Raw genomic sequence first — 23,968 nt, 5'->3', positions numbered from 1 at the left:
AATTGGAAAAGGGAAATGCTTACTGCTCTTAAGTCTACACATAGTTAAGTAGTCTTAAAATTAGCGGTAGGGAAACCCACCAGCTTTATAGTCTCAGATATATGGCACCTTCCAGAAATGCAGTTTAATTGCCAAAAATCACACTAAAGGAAACCCATTCACTCAAAGGACATTGACCTTTTCTAGAATACATCTCCCTCTGCAACATTTACTAAAATCCTTCTCTTCAGGTAGATTCCTACTTCCCGTGCAGTTACTGCAGCTCCTCTTGCCCACCCCAGCCTCCCTTCCCACACTCTCCCCCTCCCCTCCTCACCCCTAAGGTTTCAGCTCTACTGTGGAGATCAGTTTAGCTTCTCTCCCAGCAAGAAAGAACACATCCTCTGTGGAGGAGAGGGGAATAAGCTAGCTGGATTTTAGCAGACGCCAGAACCTCTGAGGCAGGTTGGAGAAGGGGAAGCCCCTGAGCACTCCTGCATTAATGACATCTGTCCCATCACGGTTATGAGACACGCACACTGTGCCCAGACTGGATGCCAAACCCAGAAAACCAGAATCTGAATAAAGTCAGAACAATGTGTGAAAAGCCAGGATCTATTTCAGGTGTGAAAAGGAAAGTCATTTAAAAAGCAGTGTGCACTTATAGCAAAATCAGTCCCATGGACCCCATCTCTGACCCACACCAGGCACTATTCCCTCCCCTCACCTGCGCACCAGCCCACACTTCCGCTCCATGCATTACCGTCTCAAAAATCCCAGCCGCTCCCCACTGGAAAACAGTCTTTTTACTGACATTACACAGCAACACATACAACGTCAGAAGCCCCAGCTCTAATGCCTCTGCTCCCTGCAACTTCATGCAGAAAGGTCTCTTTAAAGGAAGCCAAATGTTTCACTCCTTAGATGAAGAAAAGAATTAAAATGTAAATTCTAGGAGTGACCTAAAGTGGTGGCACATCCGATGTTCTTCCAAGTTCAGGTTTTCGTAGACTAGACAAAGCTGAAAAACTGGATAAGGGAAGAATCTTGAGATAATTTTCTTTGACTTTATGTTTTTTCGAGGGCTGGGCCCAGACAGAACTCTTGGTTTCTTTGTGATGTACTGCGTGAAGGCCTGGTCTGGGTAAGCCCCGCAACCACGGGTCTTCCAGAGTAGGTGCCACCGCTTCCTGCCGTGAACCTATGCTCAAAACTACGCTTCGATCCAGAACTTCACTCCCGGTGTTCCCATGTGTTCTGAGGGGTGTTCTTGGATTTTATGAGCAAATGTAATCTATGGCCCGATAAATCTGAGGATTTAGTGAACTAATGTACAACTCAAGAGTGGAATAGAAAAGATTGTGTTTCCCCAACACAGTGGTTCTCAGAGTATGGCCTGCATAATTTAGTGAACCAATATTTTCCAATAATCAATTCATAATATGTGGGGGATAAAAAATTAATATTTTTCTTTCCACCTTCTGAATTCTTCCAGCTGGGCCAAATAATCAAATTAACAAAGACATTAACAGGAAAAAAATAAAGTGTTTAATACATGCACATGGGGAATTCACATAAGCATGAGAATGCCAAACACAGTGAGGCACCACTGAGTCTACGAGACACTCCTGGACAAAGGAGGAAGAGGGGTGGGGTGTTAGATACCAGAAGTGACAGCGGATGGTTTGCAGGTAGTTGAGGAGGAGTAAAATATATATGAAAATCCTTGCCAGGCTCCTCAGAAAGGGCGGGACATGGGGGTATCTGGCCAACAGGCTCCTCCTGGAGCCCTCACTTGCCCTACCCAATCCAAATCCAGCTAAGGTGACGCCCTAAACTCTCCTTCCTGAAGCAGAATTTTCTAGCTGGATCTCTTGGGCAGGAAAGTCAGGGGAGGGTCAACGATTCTTTTTGAGTCTTGTTTCTTCACAAATAGCTTAAAACAAATATCCCAAACAGGCAGCTTCAGGTTGACAAAACTTCAGTTTCCTTCCCATGCTTAAAAGAGTCATTGAAGTGCAAGACAGACCAATGAGTTTTACTATAACAAACTACAAAGAGTACTTCTGCTAAAAAGCCTATTTCCTCCGGTAACACTTTGATATGATTTCAGAATTCATATTGTAACATTTAAGAAACTACCACTTGTTGAGTTTTGGTACAGTGTTAAAGAAACATTTTCTTAAAAGGCTATAAAATATTTTCCCGTTTCCCTATTACACATCTGTGGGATGTGTAGTAGGGAAACCTTTTTCATGCACTCAAGCCTTTCATGCACTCCAAACCTTTTTCATGCACTCCAGCCTTTCATGCACTCCAAACCTTTTTCATGCACTCAAGCAAAACAACACATCTCAAAGACAGTAGAAGCAGCTGAGAATCCAGCAGTTGTCTATTAATCCATACGTTAAAGAGATGTGTCCCTGAGTTAAACAGACACGAGCAGAGCAAGTGTTAGTGTAGGTCAGTAGTCACTTATTAATAAAGGAAGGGGGTATAATCAGAATTTAAGCATAATGAACTGGGGAGCTGAATCAGACATTAAGGTTGATTTACTAGGAAGCTGTAGCATTCACTGGCTCTCCAGGGGACAGCCTCATCCTCCACGGTTACCATGGGGAGGGGGTACATTAGGAGAGATAAAAGAGCAGGGGAAATTCCTTTGCTGGGCACAGGCACACTAGAAGCCAAGATGGCACAAGGAGAAGGCCCAGCCTGTAAGAGCCAGAAAAGGGGTTAGTTTGAAAGCACGCTTATCCTTTCCCAAACCCAATAAGATGTAATCAAAGCTCAACAAAGGCCCAAGGTTCATTTCTTCATTCCCACATTCTCTCTCTGTAGCAGCCGCACAGGCCTGGGTGTGGCAGCCACAGGGGCCCAAGTGCAGGACCAATCACAGTGCAGGAAGGATCAGACACTCAGCTAGCTGGATGGGGGAGAGAGACTAAGCTACAATACTAGCACTTTGGATGCCTGGGTAGTGGCATGACATCTCTGGGCCCTGGTCCTCCTGGGCTTGGTGAGGACAAGTGTGGGCCTGTAGCCCCAGAGGCTGGACTCTTCCTGCAGCAAGATGGAGCTGAGCTACCCGGTCGTGGATGAGACATCGGGCACCTGAGGGCAGTACTTTGGTTTCGCTCCAATAAACCTTACAGCAATTGCTGCCATCCTCCTATGTGTGGGTCTCTGAAATGTTTTTCCTGTGGCTCTGTGGAAGAATCCTATTTGCACGGGCAACACAAGGACAATGGGCCAGGTACAGGAGGTCACCAGGGCGGAAAGCCCAGGGTGCCTACCCATGGGCAAAACTGAGAAAACAAGGACGTCGCCCCCAGGGTGACCTTTCCTTCCCTTCATGCAGTTTGGACCCCCTGACTTTTCACATCACTGGTCATATGGTTTAGACTCTCCCTCGGCCTTTCCTCCCCTGGCATGTTGCTAGTCATGGGTAGTTCCTCTTGAAGAAGCAACAAGGGGGCCAAAGAGTGGCCTCATGTGACCCCCATGCAGGCCCTTGTACAACCCCTTCCTTAAGCATCAGCCCTTAGGGATGACATCTAGGACCCAGTTGTGTTTCAGCTCCGGGCCCAGAAAAGCAGCACAGCCAGACAAGTAATGCCATGGCTGACCTCAGGACCAGCCACACTGAATAATGAATGACCCCTGCCCTGGCCCTGACCAATCAGGGGAGACCAGGACCCTTTTGAAAGACCACTCCTGAAAAGCTGACGAATATTCTATTGAGATCCTCTCCTGGGACCCCACCCCCTAAAATCCCCACCCTTCAAAGCCCTAAGGATGGAGGACTCAGCGCACTCCCCCTCTCAGGAGCACACCCAGGCCTCTCCCACGCTCCTTTCCTCCCCCCAAGCACACTGCCTTTACCCTCTGGCCTCCTAAGCTCCAAGCCACCGCCCCCTTTTTTGCCTCTGTAACTTTTTTCCTAAGGCAGCTTACTTCTACAGCTTACTTCTCCCACTTCTGTGACTTTCCAAATAAACCTTCTCTTACGGTTCGAGTCTTGGCTCTGAACTCTTTCTTCTCCAGAATTCAAGTACGGAGGTTGCTGAACCGAAGTCCAGTCTGACTCCAGCGTCTGACGCCGTGGTGCTGTGACCGCCACCAACAGCCCTGTGCCTCTCATCGCTAAATCATTTTTCAAAATTATAGCTATTTTTTCATAAAAATATTACTTATACTAACATATTAGGAGCTTATTTTAAACAAATTATTTTAATAATTAAATGATTAAATACTTCCTTAAATATCTATAATAGTTAAAATAACATTTAAATAATGAAGTAAATTTTAAATAAATGAAGACCTAATTTCTCAGCTTTAATGTCTAATATGGTCTTGGTAGATGTAACACACATAAACTGATGCTCTTTGGGACCCTCAATGACTTTTAAGAGTGGGAAGAGGTGCTGCAATCAAAAAGGTCAAGATGCCGCACTAATACACTTTGCTTGTGGAACATACAATTGGAAACTGTCTCATGCTGTGCTTATGAAATTATTCTTTTATGTGCCTCTCGTCTCCCTAGACATTGCTCAGTAAATTCATTTAGATTCTGATCAGTGGGTTTCCTCTCAAACAGTAGGTTTGTACTTGTGACCCCAGCAGTGAATGCAGGTATCTCTCCTCTGGCAAACACAGCTGATGGTGGTCTCATCTATCTCGAAGGGGTCTTTAGAATCTCGAGAACTATCTCACTGAGAAAATGTCACAAACAGTCAGGAGAAACGATGGCACAGGTTAACATCCCGCCAGCAGGTGAGCCTCTGTTATGAGACACAGTGCCAGAGATGCCCCGGAACATAAGAGACACCCGCCAGTTAAGATCAGGGCCAGGGTGGTACAGCATTCCACTCCCCACAACAGCTGACTCACTGACTGAAGCTCCTGTGTTACAAACTGCTCTTTTATAAAATGAGCAGGATGACAGCAATTTATTACTCTGAGTACCGACAATTTGTATGCAAGCCAAAAATAACTTCAGAACTAATTCATATTTCCACCATGCTTTTAGAATATAGAGTAAGGCCATTTCTCTACTTTTGGCAAGACTGGAAGCCCCAATCATGAAATTTAGTTATAAATCTCTTCTTCCTGTCTGGCATCTGAACGCCTGGCCAGAGGCCTACTCTCAGATGACCGCAGAAGATGCTGGGGAACAGTCAAAAGTGCAAAGTGCTGAACAACTATTTTGCGCACAGACTCTCCCCAAGGAAACGCAGTGCTTACACAGAGCTGGCCTGGAGCACAGGCTGTTCAATCCTCTCATTTTCCTTCTGGAATTTGCCCAAAGAATAGAAACCATTAAGTTTATGTATGCAGTTTTGTAAGTGCCTAGTTTATAAAATGTTGCTTAATTTTTAAAAGATGGCCAGGATTTCATCCTGAAAGCCGAAGACACTCACCTTGAACTCTGCTTTTTTTTTAACTGAAGATGAAATTCAATTAACATATAATTGGCTTCTAGTAAGACTTTCTTGGATAAAATTTTTCTGATAGCTATAAATGCTTAGTACGTTTCTGGTCCTAGTCGACTCACTTAGTCTGCCCAGCAACTCGATGAGAGAGAGACAATAATTACCCCCATTTCACAGATGAAGGTGCAGGCTCAGTGTGGCCACGCGGTTTATGCACGGCAGATGAGACTAAAGAACAGAGGGACAAAATGGAGTCACTGCAGTTAAGCTGCCAAACTACTATCCTTGTTCTAACTAGCCTAGGAACTAGAACTTGAACTTTTCAGTCCTGTGTCTGTCAATGCCAGGAAATACAAACCTCCAGATAAGCCTCTGGTTACCCCCTGAAAATCCAAGGAAAGAATGTTCATGTATCCATACCTCCTGGCATCTGGTAGTTAGACCACCAATCATCTAGAGCAGTGATCCCAGGGACTGGTTTTGGCACCAGGGACTGGTTTCATGGAAGACAATTTTTCCATGGACCGGGGTCAGGGGGATGGCTTCAGGATGATTCAAGCGCATTACATTCAAGCTCACCTCATGTGGTGTGGCCCAGTTCCTAACAGGCCCAGACCAATACTGGTCCAAGGTCGAGATGTTGGGGACCCCGATCTAGAGGATTCCCTTCTCAGACCAATCCAGAGGCTAAGAACGCAGGACTGATTCTTCTCCAGGATATACTCTCTGTTGGAAGAAACCATAGCTTTTCTCTCTTCTTCAGAACACTGTAGATAGGTATTGCCTGGTAGTATTTCTGGTTCGCAAGCTCTAAGACCCTTCAGAAAATATTTATCATTTATTTCTAGCCAAAGCCTCCTGATAGATTCATTAACCCTTGGTGGAAAACTGGAATCCAGGAAGTTAGTCCCCCTGAACTCCTAAACCAGGATGCCGCCCTGTCTATCTGAGATGCATGGACGCTAACCTTAAATGATTCACAGTAAGAAGATATCTACTTCTGTGGGGAAGAGAGGGGTTTTATGCCCCAGACCAGCCTTTATTTTTAAAAGACTTCCCTATACTCTGGTGCGTTAGGTTCCATTCTCTGTCTTCCCCACGATACCACAACCACAAAGTATTTACCTGCTGACACTCCTGCCTTCCTCCTAGCCTGTGCTAGTATCTTCCTGCATGGTGCCTGGAGCAGCAGTCACTGAATGAATGGGTGAAAGAACCAAGGAGTGAGCACACAAAAGTGAACCTCTGCAAATCTACTTAGTCTCCAAGAAGATTAATTGACAAATGAGTTTGGTACAACCTGGAAAGTACATAAAACACCCAGTGGGATGCAGGAAAAAAACATTAGCAAGTCTCTCCACTAACATCTACCACGTGGGTGGACACTGGCATCCTTACTGTTACAGGGACAGACAGCCACCCCAGGGGCCCAGCCCGGGCATTCCTCAGTGCGCCCCGTGAGCAGGGGTGCCCTCACCTGTTTGCTTTCTGTAGTCTGTACCAAATCACAGTTTACAAGGGCCCAACTGAGAAAGTGGCTGTAAGGCTTATATTTTCCATTTTTTCTGAACTAACCATCCCAGAACAGGCTGTAAAAAAGTCTTACACAGAACTGCAAAAAAAAAAAAAAAAGGAAAGCCAAAGACAATGCAACACAAATGAACAGGAAAATAGTGGAGCTGATGACATTTTTATATGAGAAATATATAATGACCTGTATTTCTCATATAATATTTTTCTTAGCCACATCATGAGATATAACAATAACAAGCTAATCAGATCTGGCATGAAGCTGGCAAAACACACACATGCACACAGCAATAAGGACAACAACGAACCACCCAGCAACAATCAAACTTAGATTCCTATCCACTGTTCTTGTGAATATAGTCCTTGCCTAAGGGAACATCCTGCCTTGGAAAACTGGCTGGTTGCATTTTTACACAGCTTATAAATAAGTATATTTTTATTAACAGCATCAGAAATGGGGAGTTCACTGACCTAGAACTGGCCTCTCCAAGGGCGCTCTGCAGAGAGGCCAGCATCAGCATCATCTGGCAGCTCACTGGACACTCCGAGTCCTGAGCTCCGCCCCAGCCCCACGGGAGCAGAATGTGCATTTTAACAGGACGGCCAGGTGATTCATGTACACATTTCTGTTTGAGAAGCACTGCTTTAGAACACACTCCTTAAATGATCTAAATCCTAAAAGTTCAGCTCTTATTTATACAGTTAGATTTCTCTTTTGAATTTTGACTTCATAAACTTGCAATTCCTAATATCTGTTATCAAGTGATCTTTAAGACTATAAAGAAACTATCCCCATAAACCAGAAGTCCAGTGAAATAATCTGCACGTAACGGCAGCATTACCTCTTATTCATGCCAGCATAGTAAAATGAATGTCTGGGCCCCTGTGCAATACAAACCATCCAGCCACACCTTAATTGTTTCTCCCCAGCCTCCACTTACTTTTGTTTGATCGTCAGCTTTGAACACATAGCAGATGCTCCGCCTACTGGCCGCTTCGTCCTTAATCAGACAAGCAAAGTAACTTGGGTCGTGACTGTTGTGGATCAGTTTGTGCACGTGCTGGGGCTTACACTCGAAGATGCTGGAGCAGATCAGGGGATCCCACTGCTGAGCTCTGCCCGGCTCGGGTTCACATCTCAGTCCCGAGGGCGAGACGCAAAGCCGGACTTGCTTGGAAGCCGGCTCCTTGTTGGAGGCCTGCGCGCTGCGCCGCCGCACTTCTGCCACGACCCACGGTAGCATGGGCATGGTGGTCAGAGAATGCACTGGCAAGGAGCCCACCAGCTGGAGCCCGAAGTCCACCCGGGCCTCCGCGGGGAGCGGATGTTTCCTCGCTGTGAATGTTATGGGTTCCATCGTGCGAGGGGTCTGGAAACTCAGCAAAGCGCTGCCGCTCTTCTGTTTTAGACCAAGCAATCTATTTTACGTGCTTCTGGTGCAGAATCCTGGGAGGGAAACACAGAGGCATCAGAATTTGATGAAATCACAGCAAGAGCTACTTTCAAAGGATTATTAGTTCAGGAGAACTTCAAAGTCTGAAATCCAGCTTGGGGTAGTAAGCATGCAATACAATATACAGTTGATGTATTGTAGGATTCTATATACCTGAAACCTATATAATTTTATTAACCAGTGTCACCCCAACACATTCAATTAAAAAAGTCTGAAACCCAAACATAGGAAGAAATGGAGATTTGTTCAAATAAGCCGAGAAAGAGCTTTCTTGAAATTGAATTTCATATAAAACCTGAATGTGCCATAAATGTCATGCTTACGAACGGGTTACAAAGATCCCGTGGGGGAAATTCTTATTAAACTTAAGCTTCACAGGGCCCACAAAGGCAAGCTCTCTAGAAAACAATGTGATACTACTCGGACAGCTTGAAACACTGTTATATTACTTCACCTATGCTTCAAGGAGTTTAAGATAACCAAATTCAGTACTGGTAATTGCCGCCCCTTCCCCCCCCACCCCACACACACACACAAAAACAGCAATCTCACAGAAAAAATATCAGCTATCCATCATCATAAACTAGACCAGTTTTAACACCTTATCTATTGCTTATGATACCACTTAACTTTCAAAAGCCTCTCCCTAACATAGTGCAGAGGTTCTGAATCACAAATTCAAATTCCATTAACGGGTCCTCAGTGCCCATTATGTTCCGAACACCGTCCTAAATATTGTTTTGTTTCGTTCACGTGCGCCATCATCCCAACACCTTGCTAGAGGATGTTGCTTCTACTAGAACCAGACTCTCTCAGCTGCCTCCCCTCCGTGTGTCTCACTTTCAACACCCGTATCCCACATACCCTAACACCTTCTTGTTCCACTGCACGCCGAAACCCTTCTGTTCAAGGCTGAGTTGCCTACAGCACCGCAAGCCCTACTCTCTGCTCGTTTGCCCCCTTCATACGCATTCTCGTATGTGTTTCCTGAGCACGTATGCACATGCTGAGGACCCAGACCAGGGCCACACCTGCCTGATTCACCGTTGCATCCCTGGTGCCTGGCACAGCGCCTGGCTCAGAATAGGCTCCCATAAATATTTTACAGAAGTGCATGAAGACTGTCCTAGCCTAAAACTAAAGGTATCTCCAATAGACTCCAAACCTCCTCCAGCCACAGCTCTTTCTTTTCTACACAAACATCTGCAGGATAGAGTCTCCGCTGTCTCCACTGTCCATCCACAATCTGGACTCGGACCAGAAGCACTGAAATGGCTCCCGTTCAGATCGCCCACATCCTCTGGTTGCGCAACCCACAGGGGGCTTTTGAGTGCTTAACTGTCTTGCCCTTGCTGGTGAATTTCTCAATGCTGACCATTCCCCTTCCTGCTGAAAACTTCTGGTTCTCATCCTTCCTCTCTGGGTTACTTCTTTTCAGGCTCTTCCACGGCTTTCATTCCCTGTTCCCCTCATTCCACTTGCTTTCTTTGGAAAATCTCACCTAATCTCCTGGTGTCAACAACCACATTCCAATTCTGCTGCTGCTGCAGAGTTTACTTTAATTAGGTACCAGGCATTCAGGCATGTGCTATCTCATTTCATCTTCATAACGATCTTCATCTCTGACCTTAGTACCAGTTAGAGACCATGATTATTGCCACTTTTGTGACCGAGGAAACTGAGGCCTAAAGAGTTCTAGTTAGTTGTCACTGGTGACTTGAGAGTCTACACCTCATTTTCAACCCGTGCTCGTGAGTGCTGGCCAAGAATACCACATACACCCTGATGATTCTCAAGTGTTTGTCTCCCATTGAACCTCAAAGAATCCCAGATCAGCACAAGCTATGAGGTATTTCTCTCCGGATAGCCTACAGGCACCTCAGTCTCCATTTAGTTATTTTAAAATTAATTCAGTCTCACTTCTTTCGTTTCCCCTTTCCAAAACTTCTCTTCCTCCCTCTAAGCTATATCTCTGTGATCAGCAACAATACTTATTTTATTGACTAAGCCACAAGCAAAGGAGTCATTGCTATAGACTTAAGGTCTGTGTTTCCCCTCCCCAAATTCGTATGCTGAAATCCTAATTTTCAATGTGATGATACTAGGAGGTTGGGCCTTCAGGGCAATTAGGTCATGAGGGTAGAATCCTCACGGACAGAGTTAGTGGCCTCATGAAAGAGGCCCAGACAGCTCCCTTGCCCCTTCCACCACATGAGGACACAGAAAAAAAGATGGCAGTTTGTGAATGAGGAAGTGGGCCATCACCGATATTGAATCTGCCAGAGCCTTGATCTTGAACTTCCCAGCCATCTTCTGTTGTTTACAAACTGCTCCGTCTACCGTATCCTGTGTAATGCAGCCGGAATAAACTAAGATAAATCACTCAGATTCCTTCTCCGTCTAACCATCACTTCTAAACTGACTCGACACCTTAACATATCTTTTCTCGACTGGAGACAAAAAAATGTCCCAACCTTCAATCCGTCCTTCACATATATGTCCTAAGGTAATTTAACATACACACAAAATTGATCCTTACTCCTCTGCTAAGAATTCCTTAATAAGTGCCCACATAAAATCTAAAGTCTTTTACATGGTATGTAAGGTCTCTTCGGAATCTGGTCCAACTCTGTGCTCCCCTCAGATGCCTGCCTTCATGCACCTAGTTAGGGTTTCCTGTGTGAGATGTGTTTCTCAGGTTTCTGTGCCACAGAGCATCCTGTTCCTCTGTCCCAGCAACGCCGGTCACAGACTGTAAAGGCTCTGAGCTTTTAGCAGGTTAGCCTGCCACAGCTAGCCTGCTGGTGGGAGACACGCGGTACCCGGGTGTGAGACAAAGGACAGTGTATGACTCAGAGCAACAGCAGCAGCCAGAGAGGCAGCACTTGTGTCAGTTCCCCGACTCCCGATTCTCCTAGGCCAGGTGCACCCTGTATCCATGCTGACCTACAGGACAGACACCTGAGCATCGGGAGCCCAAATATTTCATAATGGGGAGTAAGCGGATCTGCCCTTTGCTCCAGAAGGAGACACTATTTCTGGCTTCCATGGCTGTTTGTGAACTTGAAGAAAAGGAAGTTCAAAACAAAGGCAGTGAGAGCCTTGTCTCACAAGTCATGTAGAAACACGACAGACCCCAGGCAGAATCATCGCCCGAGGACTCCCACTCTGGTCCTCTAAATACTCCCAGCACACATTTCACATATAGGCTAAGCAACTCCTACCTCCTCCTCGCAAGGTGGGTTAGGGCATCCGCCACCACGATCTCTGTGCTTTGCACCTGATCGTCACGTCTACGTTAGTTTGAAGAGGTGTCTGTCAACAAGACTGCAAGCTTCTTAAACCCGGAAGGTTTGGGATTTCTGAAACAGTATTGAAGTTCTAAACCTTTTCTGAAACAGAAGTCTCTCCTCTTGACCCTTGTATTTCTATATGATATATATGCATATATGCTAAGAGTGAATTTTACAACATAATTTGAACATAGCTTAGAGCTAATTTTTCTTTTAAATGTTCAAAAGCTCAGAAGTAAACCCCTACTTTAGTAGAGCACTAGCGCATTTCATGCAAGTGTAGTGCCTGTCTCTTTTCCTTTGAAGTACAGCTTTTCCTGGTGATGAGAACAGGCTTGAAGTTCATATAACCCCATAAATAATGGTCTCGCTTGTTTCCCTCTCTCTCACCTACAGGTGAAAGTGGCGTTAAATGTCTGGGTTAACTTCCACCCCTGTAACTGAATCTGTTTCAGATTTACCCGCTGACAGCTGCTAATCCTAAGACATGTTTGAAGAAGTACTAGAATTATGACAAGGGTAGACCTGAGACCTCTCAGTCAGTGCAAAATTCAGGGGTGTCCAACCTTCTGGGCCACACTGGGAGAAGGAGAGTTTTCTTGGGCCAGCCACACACTAAGGAAACTAACACCAGTGAAAAATGATATGCAAAAAGAAAAAAAGATTTTAAGTAAATTTATGATTTTGTATTGGGCCACATTCATAGCCATCCTGGGCCACACGTAGATAAAAACCATTATTAATATGATGGCAAAACAGTATCACAGAATTACTTTTACTTTTCTTATAAGAGAATATATACACAATGCCCAAAAAATATACAATTTAGTCATTTCAATAATTTGGTAAATAATTAGTCATCAAATAAGTTCTGCCATTTCATAGACAAAACTAAAGTTTTCACTGTTAGTGTCTCTGAAAAAAGCAGATTGGACCATAATACTATTTATGAACTATGAAACAATAAGTGCTATCTCAGACATGGCCACAATTATTTATAAGCAATCCAGATTCTGCTGACATAAGATTCATAATAACAGACTAGCTAACCATTTGTATTACTTTTCAATAAAATACTCCATTAAACAGATTAACTATTCAAATAATACTAACAAACAATTGGATTATTTTTTTAAGCTGTCTCTATCCACATTATTCGCACACAACCTTCATCTTCAAGCCCCAGGTTGAACGACCTATTCCAGGAGGCCCCTTGCACCTCGTCCCCTCGGTGAGACGCACTGTGACCTGCTGTCCCAGTGAGGTTCAGTTGTGCTCCCGCGTGTGCAGCCCGATCACTTACAGAGACCATCTGCATTCTATCCAACTCCTACCTGCCGCTGTCCATGAACACGGCGCGCACCAGCACAGCTTCCAGTGAATCCTGCTAAAAATGTTCCTGGAAGGCTGCACTTAGGATTGTAACATTTTAAACCTAGAAAAGGTCCTTTAAAGCCATGTAGGAATTTCCCTCATATTTGAAGGGAGGAAACCGGGCTCTGGAGAAGTTAAGTGGTTTGTCCAACCTCGGGGACAGAACTAGGACAATCCAAGTCCCTGACTCCCATCCAAGTGCCGCACAGAACCTCAGTTTCCTCCTGAAAACACGTTCGAGTGTGCAGTTACGAAAGCAAGTTGCTGAATGTCTCCAGATTTCAAGTTGACTCGTATGAGAATGGAACGGGATCATCCCCAAGTTTTCTTCTAGCTCTAAAATCTGGCGAATCTAATTTTCATAATGCATGATACCAAATGTCCCCGGCATTGTGTGGGGACAGAAAGCTGCTCTCCTCCTCCTGTCAGGAACATAAATGTGGAGGAGGGACCTGAGGAAAGGATGGCGCTGACTGATCAGGAAGGAAGTGAGAGGAACAATGACGGTGGGCCATGGGCCTTAGGAAGAGGCTGCCACAGGGAACCCCCTCTCTTTCCAGCCCCCTCGCTCCCTGCCAGCAAACCACGGGAGTAGGAGGGGGACTTTCCAGAGGCTAATGACACTGCAGCCTCTGCAGGTTCCAACTTCACCTTGGCAGAACTGGTGGGAGGAAGAAAAGAAAGAAGTATAAAAGGAGGTGTGTTTGAAGCTTCTAGCTCCAGGCCAGGTTAGGAAACAGCCCATATTGATGAGCTATTGGGGACCTCCAAGAAGGGCAGGGAGGCCCCAGGTGGCCACTCCCCTCCACCCCTGATGGCATATCAGGGGTTAATTTTTCTGTTCTTTAACCAGGAGTGGGCATGGAGCTAAAGAGAATTATTCTGCCACCTGAATACTCTAATCTCATCATGCAGTAAGACCACCGGATTGGCTAAATCATTTGTTCATTTTTGCATACACAGAACGCCACCCAATCAGAGCAGTGTGCTGCTCACCCAGGGATCACCCACAGGTCCCTTTGGAGCAGTCGTCAGCATCACACCGAGCTCCTGGAGCCAGAGCTTCTAACCTCCATCATCAGGGATGCTCCTGCACCAGCGTGCACCTCTAATTTGACACGTAAAGTAATGATGTCCTGAATGATTTCCTCCCTATGTAAATCAGAGCCAGTTTAAGGCTAGTTCTTACACTGTCACATCTTGTAAACTCTTCTACTGTACTGCACAGGATAAAGGGGTGGTGGGTGGGGGGCCCAGTGGCTTTCAGGGGTCATGTTTAACCCTCCCTCCTGGCATAGCTGCTTTAAGTTATTCTCCTAAGAGTAACTTTATATATATATATATATATATATATAAAATAACTTTATTTTTCAGTTATAGTTGACATACAGTATTATACTAGTTTCAGGTGTACAACATAGTGATTAGGCATTTATATAACTTACAAAGCAAGCATCCCAATAGGTTATTACAATATTATTGAATATATTCCCTATGCTGTACTTTACATCCCCGTGACTATTTTACAACTACCGATTTGTAGTTTTAACCCCTTCACCTTCTTCTCCCATCCTCCCCGACCCCCATCTCATCTGGTCACCACCAAAATGTTCTCTGTATCATCAATGAGTTTGTTTCTGTTTTGTTTGTTTGGTCATTTTTTAGATTCCACATGCATGTGAACTCACATGGTATTGGTCTTTCTCTCTGTTTCACTTAGCATAATACCTTTTGGTCTACCCATGTTGCCACCAATGGCAAGGCTTCATTTTTTATGGCTGAGTAACATTCCACTGTTTATATGTACCTCATCTTTATCCATTTGTCTATGAGTAATAAATGTTCACACATAATAGCACTTTTGTGTCTGTTAACTGACTTAACTCTCACAACTGCCTTGGACAATGAGGACTATTATCATATTGAAAGACGGACTCTTACAAACTATTATCATTATCACTCCATTTTGAGGATGGGGAATAAGAAGGAAGTTGCTGCCCAGAGAACTGAAGTTACTTGCTCAAGGTCATACTAGTAACAAGTAGCGCAGCCGGGTGTTAAACCCAGGTCCTTCCGCGGAGTTTATTCTTGCTCTTAACCACTTTGCTAGAGAAATTCCTCTTGATTAACTGCCTCTTCTTGGACATTACATGTAAGAGCTTCTATACTCTTACGACTTTGAGAAGTATGTTTCAGCACCCTTATTTTACCTAAGGATCCCCTGACTAGTAGATGGTGAAGCCGGGACTTGAATCTAGACCTGCCTTATGCCCACATGTCTATTCTTTGAGATATAAGACTATTTCTAGAGGGGGATACCTCTAAAATGCCTTTCTAGTGGATTAGTTAGGTTGTTTGTCTACCTAAATCTTTCTTGGTCTCAGTAATCCAAATCAAATGTCAAAGTCATACTCTAAAAGTATAAGTAAACAAATAAATAATAAGGTAATATTTGAGAGCTCACTACGTATCAGGCACCGTTCTAAGAACTTCACAGAGATAAATCAAGTTTGACGATAAACCCATAAGTGCTTAACTAGTTTGGAAGTGCAGAGTCAAGGGTCATAAATAATGTATTGTTAAATACGTACATTCCATTTTAAGAGAAAAATAGCTGCTGCTCGTCACAGAGGACACGGGTGCATTCAAGATTAAATGCCCTGTGTGGGCGCTAAAACACACTCCTGCATTCTGCACAGCTCCGCTGAAACCTAAGAGGCGAGATTGTTTCACGTGGCCCACACATGATGAATCTTTTTCTAAATATTTGAAACCCGAAAAGGGACACACTGTCCTTAAATCTAAGAATACATCCAATGACTTGAAAATGTCAAAACCTTGAAACATGGAACCCTTCCTGTCTTTTCTGAAGAGTCTGGTTTAAAAATATTTCTATCAGAATGTGAAGCTGGAAAGGAAGAAATGAAGATAAAGGTCACTAAAGGGTACTGTAAGACAATCCTTGGCCACCCCCAACATTCCTTGTCTGCTCAGCGGACTCACAGTCCTTTCTAAATGAACAGAGTCTGCTTCTCCAGCTTTTAATGATCAAGAAAAGGGCTGAGAAACATATCACATACTGGCAGCAATGTAGCCATTAAACTTGAGGAGGCAGGGAAAAGGGCAAGGAAAAGGCAGGATAAAGTCCCCGCCCCCACCACCACACTCACACACACACACACACACACACACACACACACAGAGACATAAGCCCCCAAATGAGCTGATACACACTTTAGGTCATCCGGGCAATCTGAAGAGCAGACACTGGGGACCTGCAGAGAAAGGTGTGAGGGGAGGCAAAGGCATTTGAGGGAGCTCTCGTATTGTGACAGAAAATTAAAAGCGTATTCAAAGACCAGATGCTCTCAGGCAGGCAGCCAGTCTCCGGGCACTGTAGTGACTGGAGGCGCTGGTGTGCATGAGGAGCAGGAAAGCACCGTGCTGCCGAGTACAGCACTCCTCCCTGCTTCCCAGAGGCACATCCTAGAAGATGCTAGAAGGTCTGGCCATGAAAGGAATGGCCCACCCACACCTGGCCCCCCACAGGGGCTTGGCAGATGGCCACTGCAGCCCTTCTGGTGCAGGCCGCTCTCCGGGGAAGTGGGGGACAGAGACCGTCAGCAGCTGGGTGAGGAGGGCGATGGGTAAGCTGGGTTTCTTCGGAGTCGCCGGTGTCTTTCTCCCACCCCCCGGTACCGTGACAAACAATGTCACAATGGGAGAAAAGGTCACCACGGACGTGTCTGCGCCCAGCCAGGAGTGTGTTCGCAGTGAAGGGAAACCCCCAGAGTGCTCTGTGGGGCGGACAATGGCCGGCTGTGGCTCGGTCCTGTCTGATCATCATTGATAACATCACTGCGTTTCCCTCCTATTTTATGGGCGTGCCAACAGCTGGGAAATCCACATAAAGGCATTTATTTTAATTATCACTTGATGATTTTATGTGCTGCTTTGAGCCATTTTAGTCCCCTTTATACCTCCTGTGCTCAATTAACAGTCTCAGGATACTCCACTGGGTTCACTTCGGAAAATGCTCCCTCAACATTTCTCCCTGTAACTCACAGCCGAGCTCACGATCCAGTAGCTTGTTTTGTCCATGATTACCAATAGATACAGCTGGAGAGAAAGCACTTTGAAGAGTCACTTTCCATCGCAGGTTCGATTCCCAGTCAAGGCACATGCCTGGGTTGCAGGCCACGGCCCCCAGCAACCGCACATTGATGCCTCTCTCCCTCCCTCCCTCTCTCTCTCTCTCTCTCTCTCTCTCTCTCTCCCCCTTCCCTCTCTAAAAATAAAAATAAATAAAAATAAATAAAGTAGCCATTCAAAAATATTTTTTAAAAAAGAGTCACTTCCCTATAACTTGGTTAGAAAAAAATTAGTCAGATTTGAGACTGTGGTAGCGTTTCGTTTCCAACATAAGTAAAACACTTGTTTACAAAAGCAGTCAACCCTTCTCTATCCCAGCGTTTGTATGCAATGTCCTTACTCCTGCAAGTCCTCAGGGTCCCCAGGAAGGAACTCCTCCCCAACCCAGAGGAGCCATCTCAACTCTGAGACTCACCTGCCTCCTGGCTCCCTAACCCAAGGGAGCGATGGAACAGAAGTGTTCGCAGACAAGAAGGGTACTTCTGCGAGGTGGGAGTCCCCGCCTCCCTGGACAGCTCCCCATTCATTCCTCCGCCCACCCCTCCCACACAGAGCAGGCTCCCAAAACACAACAAAACGCAGGGTGGCCACTCCACCCAATCCCCTCCAACCAATCCCCTTTGGACTCTGGGGGAGAGAATGAATTTCTGCTTTCCTGAAAACAGGAGCTCTTTACCGAGGCCTCTGCAGTTCAGCTTAAGTACAGTGCAAAAAGCTTAGAAGTTTGGACTTGCAGAAATAGCTGCGTTTCCTGGCTGCGGCCCTTTTAAACCAGGTCGTTTTTAAATGCTGTTTCAAAGTCTGATTACATTAATAAATGAAACCATCCAATCGCCTACAAGGAGGATTGAGAGCCGTATGCAGCGACGACTCGCCCGCGAAGGCAGGGCACTCGGAAAACTGTTCGGTGGAGGGAACAGTTCATCACTTTCCATTTCTTTTCCTTTTTAAGCAACTTCCAGAGAAGAGGCTATTTTAAATACATCACGAGTCAAGCCGCCTCTAGGTGGATGTCAAACAGGACGACACCTCTTTTTTTGAAAATGAAAACAACAACATGTGCCGGACTTTGAGAGGTCCCACACACAGCCTGAGGCTGCTGGGAACAATGAAGCCGGGTTTCGAGATGACTGGCGCAGGACGTGCCCATAGAAAGACGTGTTTCACGCACTGGTGCCGCCGCTCAAGTTACTCCTGCAAAGTACCCTGAACTTTTTTAAAGGGCGGCACGGGATGACTCACTCGGCCGCCCTCCCCTCAGTCTGGTCGCCTCACAGACACCAGCCGAGGAGATGTTTGGCGGGAGGGGGTGGAGGGAGACCCGCGGACCCGAGAGCAGGGGTGGGGAGGGCGACGGGCTCCTCGGAGCTCCTGGGTCTTTAACAACCAGAAGGTTTCGTTTTCATCCAAGCAGGGGATCAAAGAGGTGGCAAGGCACTTCCTCCCCCAGAGCTTCCCTTCTACACACACACACGCCCGGGCCGCGGAGACGGCAGAAACGCCCCTGAGCTGCCCGAATCCCGCGGGCCCGGGAGCGCCGCTGCGGCGGGGAGCGGCCGGGATGCCCGGGAGGAACCCGCCGGGTGGCTGGAGAGGGCGCCTACCTGGGAGGGCAGCGCGCTCACTGCGCGGGGTCGGGCCGGGGCGCGCAGGTGCTCGGGGGCAGCTCGGGGCCGGCCTGGGCGGGCGGGACTTCCATCGTGGCCCTGGGCTGCGAGCTTCCAGCCGCAGGAAGCCGGGAGGAGAGCCTTCGGCTCGGCTCCCGCCTCTTCTCCACCAAGCTGAGGATACCAGGGACCCCGCGGGCGGCGGCGGCAGCAACAGGCACAGCAGCGGCGGCGGAGGAGGAGGAGGTGGAGGAGGAGGTGTCTGCGCGCGGCTCGCGTTTCCTCCTCGCGGGCTGGGCGAGCGCGGGCGAGGCGAGGGGAGGGCAGGAGTGGGGATCTCCCGATTCGGTCTCCCGGGACCTCCGAGAGGGACGCGGCGCCCCCCCCCCCCGACTGCACCGTGTGACTGCGCGAGCGGCGAGGCCGGGACGGGCGAGTCACGGGCGGCCAACAGCTGCTGCACTGCGGGTCCGCCGCGGCCTCCCTCGCCTGCGGGCTTCACCCCTTCCTGACGGTCCATCCCGGGCCCGCCGGAGGCTCCAGCCCCCCCCGGAGGAGGGCGTGGGGAGGGTGTCTGGGGTGCCGTCCCAGCGTAAGGTCCTGGCCGGCCGGACTCCTGGTGCGCAGGGCCCCCGCGCGTGATTAAGGCCCTCGTGGCGGGATGCGCGGTCACACACTCTGTCCTCAGCAACCTATTTATAGCAGGTGGCCGTGCCCGCGGGGCTCTCAGCAGGTGGCACTGCCAGCCCGCTCTTCTCCCCCCCGCCGTGGCTAGCCTCACTTGCACTCTCGCCTTCTCCCTCCGTCAGGGACCTGCACCGAACGGGAAGGCGGCCGAGCCACCTGGCTGCCCCCCACATCACCCCTTCTTCCAGGCCTGCGTTGGATAACCGCAGAGAGTGAAGTGAGGCCACGACAAGCTATGGGGCGCTGGCAGGCAAGGCAGGAAAAGCGAGGGCTCGGGGACGCGGCAAAGGCTGAGGTGCCCTCCCCTACGAAACATCAGGGAGCCGGTTTCTGAACAACTGCAGGGGTGACACAGGGACTGGACTGGGAGCTTTCTCGCGCGTGCACGCGCGCGCACACCACACACACGCGCGCGCGGCGTGCTTACCCCTGGATCAGGTTTGGGAAAGTTCCCAAGCGGCCTTGCAGAGTGTAAGGAGGCACTCCAGGGATATGCAAGATGCTTGGGAAAGTGGGCTTCTAGGGTTAGGGATGGCGATGAGCAGGAAACAGGAACCCTCCCAAATCCCTGCCCCCCCATCTCTCTTTCGTGAGAAGGATGTGAGATCTGAAGAAAGTACCGCACACGGCACAACTCCAGAGATGAGTGAGCGGGAGAGGGGAGGGGAAGAAGAGGGAGACGGAGGTGAGGGGTGGAAGGGGCAGCAGTGGAGAGGCATCGTCGGAGTTACTTTGCTTAGTGTAACTGGAGACCCACGTTAGGGGAGTGGCAGAAAGTTTGGGCTTCAGGGTTGCACTTGAACCCAAACCCCAACTCTACCACTGGTGTGGCCTAGGCAAGCTGCGGGGCCTCCTGTGTCTCACCTGTAGAATGGGTCCAGTGCACACGTTATAGGACCACTGTGAGGACACGTGGGAAGGGGATGTAAAGTGCTCAGTGGTAGGTACAAGGCCTCAACTAATGGCAGCACCTGTGGTTACCATGGAGGCAAACAGAGGTTCAAGATGACTTTCTCCTCATCCCTGTCTCCCGTAGAGTGGGATCCTGTTTGATTAGGATCCCTTTATGAGATTCACTGAGCCCATTCCCCTGGACGTAAGTAAGCATCCAGGGGAGGTATGTTTGAGTGAGACACAAAAGTTTTGTTCACAGCTTGATTTAAAACTCTAGCAGTGGTGGTAGCTACTCTTCATTGAGGGGCTAGTCTATTTGGGACCTTGTGGTAAGGACGTTACATGTATTGTCTCTAGTTCTCACAAAACTCTGCAGAGCAGAGGTGAGTTAAATCCCCTGGACTAATGAAGAAACTAAGTTAAGGCCTCTGGAAAAGCTAGTAGGTGCTGGAACCCCCAAAATCCAAAGCCCCCAATAACATACTTTCTTTTTGGCCACTGTGTAAACTTTCTTACAGCATTTGGCTCATTCTTTGTTATAGCGCAATTGTTTGTATATTTAGCCTCAAATCTTTTCTAAAAAGACGTGAGGAATATATACACAGACATGAATACTCTGAGGACTGGAATGTTCATTGGTCCCAAGGCCAGGTAAACCAGCTATGCCATATTGGCACCTGAGTCACATCGTCATTACTCCACATCTTTATCTCCACCTCGGCTTGACAGTTCACATTCCCTCCCCGGAGCAGCCTGCTGGACACACGTATGTCAAGTGCTTGGATGTCAAGACAAGTACACTGTCATCAATTTCATTGCCACCCTTCAACTGCCTTACATGCGTGCATGACCTGGCAGGTGATGGATGAAACTATGACCTTACAACCCCGCCTGCTAGCCCCTGCCTCTGGGAGAAGGGTTAGTCCAAGGTTGGGCTCTGCTAACATTTTGGTCAGAACCGCCTATCATGCTGCCACTCCCTTCCCTTTTCTTTCCCTCACTTACCCCCTCACTCCCACTCCACCCTCACCCCCAATTCCAGGGTACAGGAAGGCTGCCAGACGGGTGCCTAATCAGGTCACAGAGGTAGGAAGTGAGAGGAGTGGGGGTGGGGGCAGAGGCAGGCCTAGGCAGTGCAGGGGGAACACATGCCTGCCCCACACTCCCCCGCTAAGAACCAGCAAGTTGCAGCTCAGTGACTTATAACTTAGTGGCAAATGACCATTTGCCTGGATCCCCAACCTAGGTTAGGGAAGGGTCATGGCCTTGTACACAGCAGTGATTTCTGCATCATCTTTCCAGTTTCCAGGGTGAGGTAATAGCCTAGGAATGATAGTGAGGGGTTTATAATACAGGAAAAATACACATCTCAGAGAGTAGGATATCGCCCCCTCAGCCTCATTTGCACTTATTTCTAGCAGTTCTGGAAGAAAGCATAAAGGAGACTTGGGGGCTGATGGCAGGATGAAGGGTGTCAAACCAGGAGGGGACATCAAGTTGTCCCAGTGCAGAGTGGAAAGGTAAGAGCTAACCACTCAGGTCTCACCTGTAGGTACCTTTGCTCCAGGAAAGAACAGCTCCCTCCCCTTGTCCTGCTGCTGTGTGACTCAGAGCAGGGCTGGTGTAGGGCCATGCCCGAGGCTGGAGCAGCACGGAGGCCCTGGGGGCCACAGAGGTGTTCTGCTGATAGTTAAGTCACTAAGTCACCAGGAACAAACGTAAGTAGGGAATGGGGCCAAACTCTTCTGTGACTCTGCTTCAGACCCCTGATTCTTATGACTGGTGTGACCCAGGAGCACACAAGGCACGAGGCATTTAGCTGACACCAGTCCCTGACCCCTTGGCTCAGTGAATGAAAACCCCAGACAGAAAGGCTTCCACAATCTTGGCTGCTGCCTTGGCCTTCTGTGGACAACCTCTGCACCTCCCGCTCCTTCTGAAAGCCTGCCGAGGGTCATTCTTCTGGGGCTTTCCCTATAGACTCCTTCCCAAAGTCGTCATTTGCAGCACAATTGATTGTTCATTGCCAAAGGCCATGGACATTAATATTAGGTTGGTTAAAGAGTTCGTGCGGGTTTTTTTTCCATAAAATAAAAGACTTTGTTCATTTTCACCACTAATTCTATTGATTTGGATATTTTGAGTATGTTGACTATCTTCTGCATGGCATATAACATTGATTGTTCTCAATTAATGTCTCTATTTGATCTCCATCAACTTCAACTGGTCTACCCAGCCATGGAGCGTTGCCCAGCAAGAAACCTCCAGCATAAAACTTCGCAAATCACTTTTGACATAGTCCACCAGTTACAGCACCTTCTCCATATACTGCATAAATCATCTTTTGCATTTCAGCTGCATTTTTACCTATCTTGAAATAATTAAGCACAATATGCCAAAAATGTTGCGCATTTTCTTCCATTTTCAATATTAAAATAGCTATACAAAAATTTACCCATTTTAATGTTTTCTTTTTAAATGCACACTGATATGACAACTGTCACAACACAATCAAACAAAATTGTTTCAAATGAAATTAAGGACAACTAAGCACTACTAGAGCTGCCTTACAAAAACAAACAAACAAAACAAACAAAAAAACGAACTTTGTGGCCAACACAGTATCAACTTGTAAAGGGCTGCAGAGCTCTAGAAAACGGTGATCCACTGATGCACTAAAGCAAGTGAGAAGCTCAGATGCTGAAAAAAAACAAAACCAAACCCAGAAAACAAAAAAACAGAGGCCACTTGACTTGTAAAAAATTAAGAGAAGCATGGATAAATCTAGAATGAAAAGTCTTTAAGTAGAAAAGAGACCTTTAATAAAATTACTCAATATTTTTAGCTCTGTTGGTTATTGAGTGTTTATATAAGTTAGAAATCCAAACTTTATTGCTATGATGCGTTTTCACCTCACTTCCAAATATACATAATAGGGTCAGAGTTCCTGACTACTGGGTCTTCCAAAGTTGGAGTAAATAAAGGCAAGGAGTTAAAATAATCCTGGGTAGAAGCCTGGAGCAGTTCAGTGCGGGTGCTGGTGCTCATGAGCTGGCAGTGACTTTCTGGACCCCAGGACTGCCGGTGACACCGGGGATGTCAGGAGAAGGTTCCGAAGGCGAGTGCGAGCTCAGCGGGAAAGGGTAGGAGACTGAGAAGCAGCATGGGCCTCCAGCACGGGAGGAGGCCGTACCATAGCTCCGGTGCTGGGTGGTTTGACAGCCGTGCCAACCTGAGACGTAACCATTCACATCTAAAAAGTACATGAAGTCATTCCCAACTGTCCTAATTAGCTGTAAGAAATATTGTTCATGACAAGTAAATGGGTTGAAGTCAAGGTCAGAGTCCATTTCATTGACTTGCCCCTGGAATTGCTTTCTGAAAGGCATAAGAATGACAAAACGCAGTGGGATCATAAAGAATAAATAAAACAAGCAGATAACCAATGCAGATTTTGGAACTTCAGCAGTTTAGGTAAACACGAATTTTACTGCTGAGAGAACTCATGCTTACAGGGGGCGGGGGAGTGGTGGGGGGAAACCACATAAACCTGTGTCATGTGA

The 23,968-nt window shown here is 47.2% G+C and overlaps 1 protein-coding gene across 4 annotated transcripts in view; it reads right to left on the bottom strand.

Moving 5' to 3' along the window:
- TBC1D1 (TBC1 domain family member 1) overlaps positions 1-19,378 on the bottom strand; it is a 207,024-nt gene extending 187,646 nt beyond the window's left edge. The window contains exons 1-2 of one of the 4 annotated variants that reach the window (XM_045834194.1): positions 18,822-19,378; positions 7,886-8,391 (exon numbers count right to left, since the gene is read on the bottom strand). In XM_045834194.1, the coding sequence (XP_045690150.1) occupies positions 7,886-8,302 (417 nt within the window). In that variant the 5' untranslated portion in view covers positions 8,303-8,391; positions 18,822-19,378. The remainder of the gene's footprint in view (positions 1-7,885; positions 8,392-18,821) is intronic. The other 3 variants (XM_045834193.1, XM_045834197.1, XM_045834195.1) reach the window with 3 other exon arrangements.
- Positions 19,379-23,968: the final 4,590 nt, after the last annotated feature.

This window comes from Phyllostomus hastatus, unplaced genomic scaffold (genome assembly GCF_019186645.2).
Source record: "Phyllostomus hastatus isolate PE091 unplaced genomic scaffold, TTU_PhHast_1.1 phas_contig_196, whole genome shotgun sequence".
NCBI classification, from domain to species: domain Eukaryota; kingdom Metazoa; phylum Chordata; class Mammalia; order Chiroptera; family Phyllostomidae; genus Phyllostomus; species Phyllostomus hastatus.
This window is presented reverse-complemented; position numbering and strand designations above follow the sequence as displayed.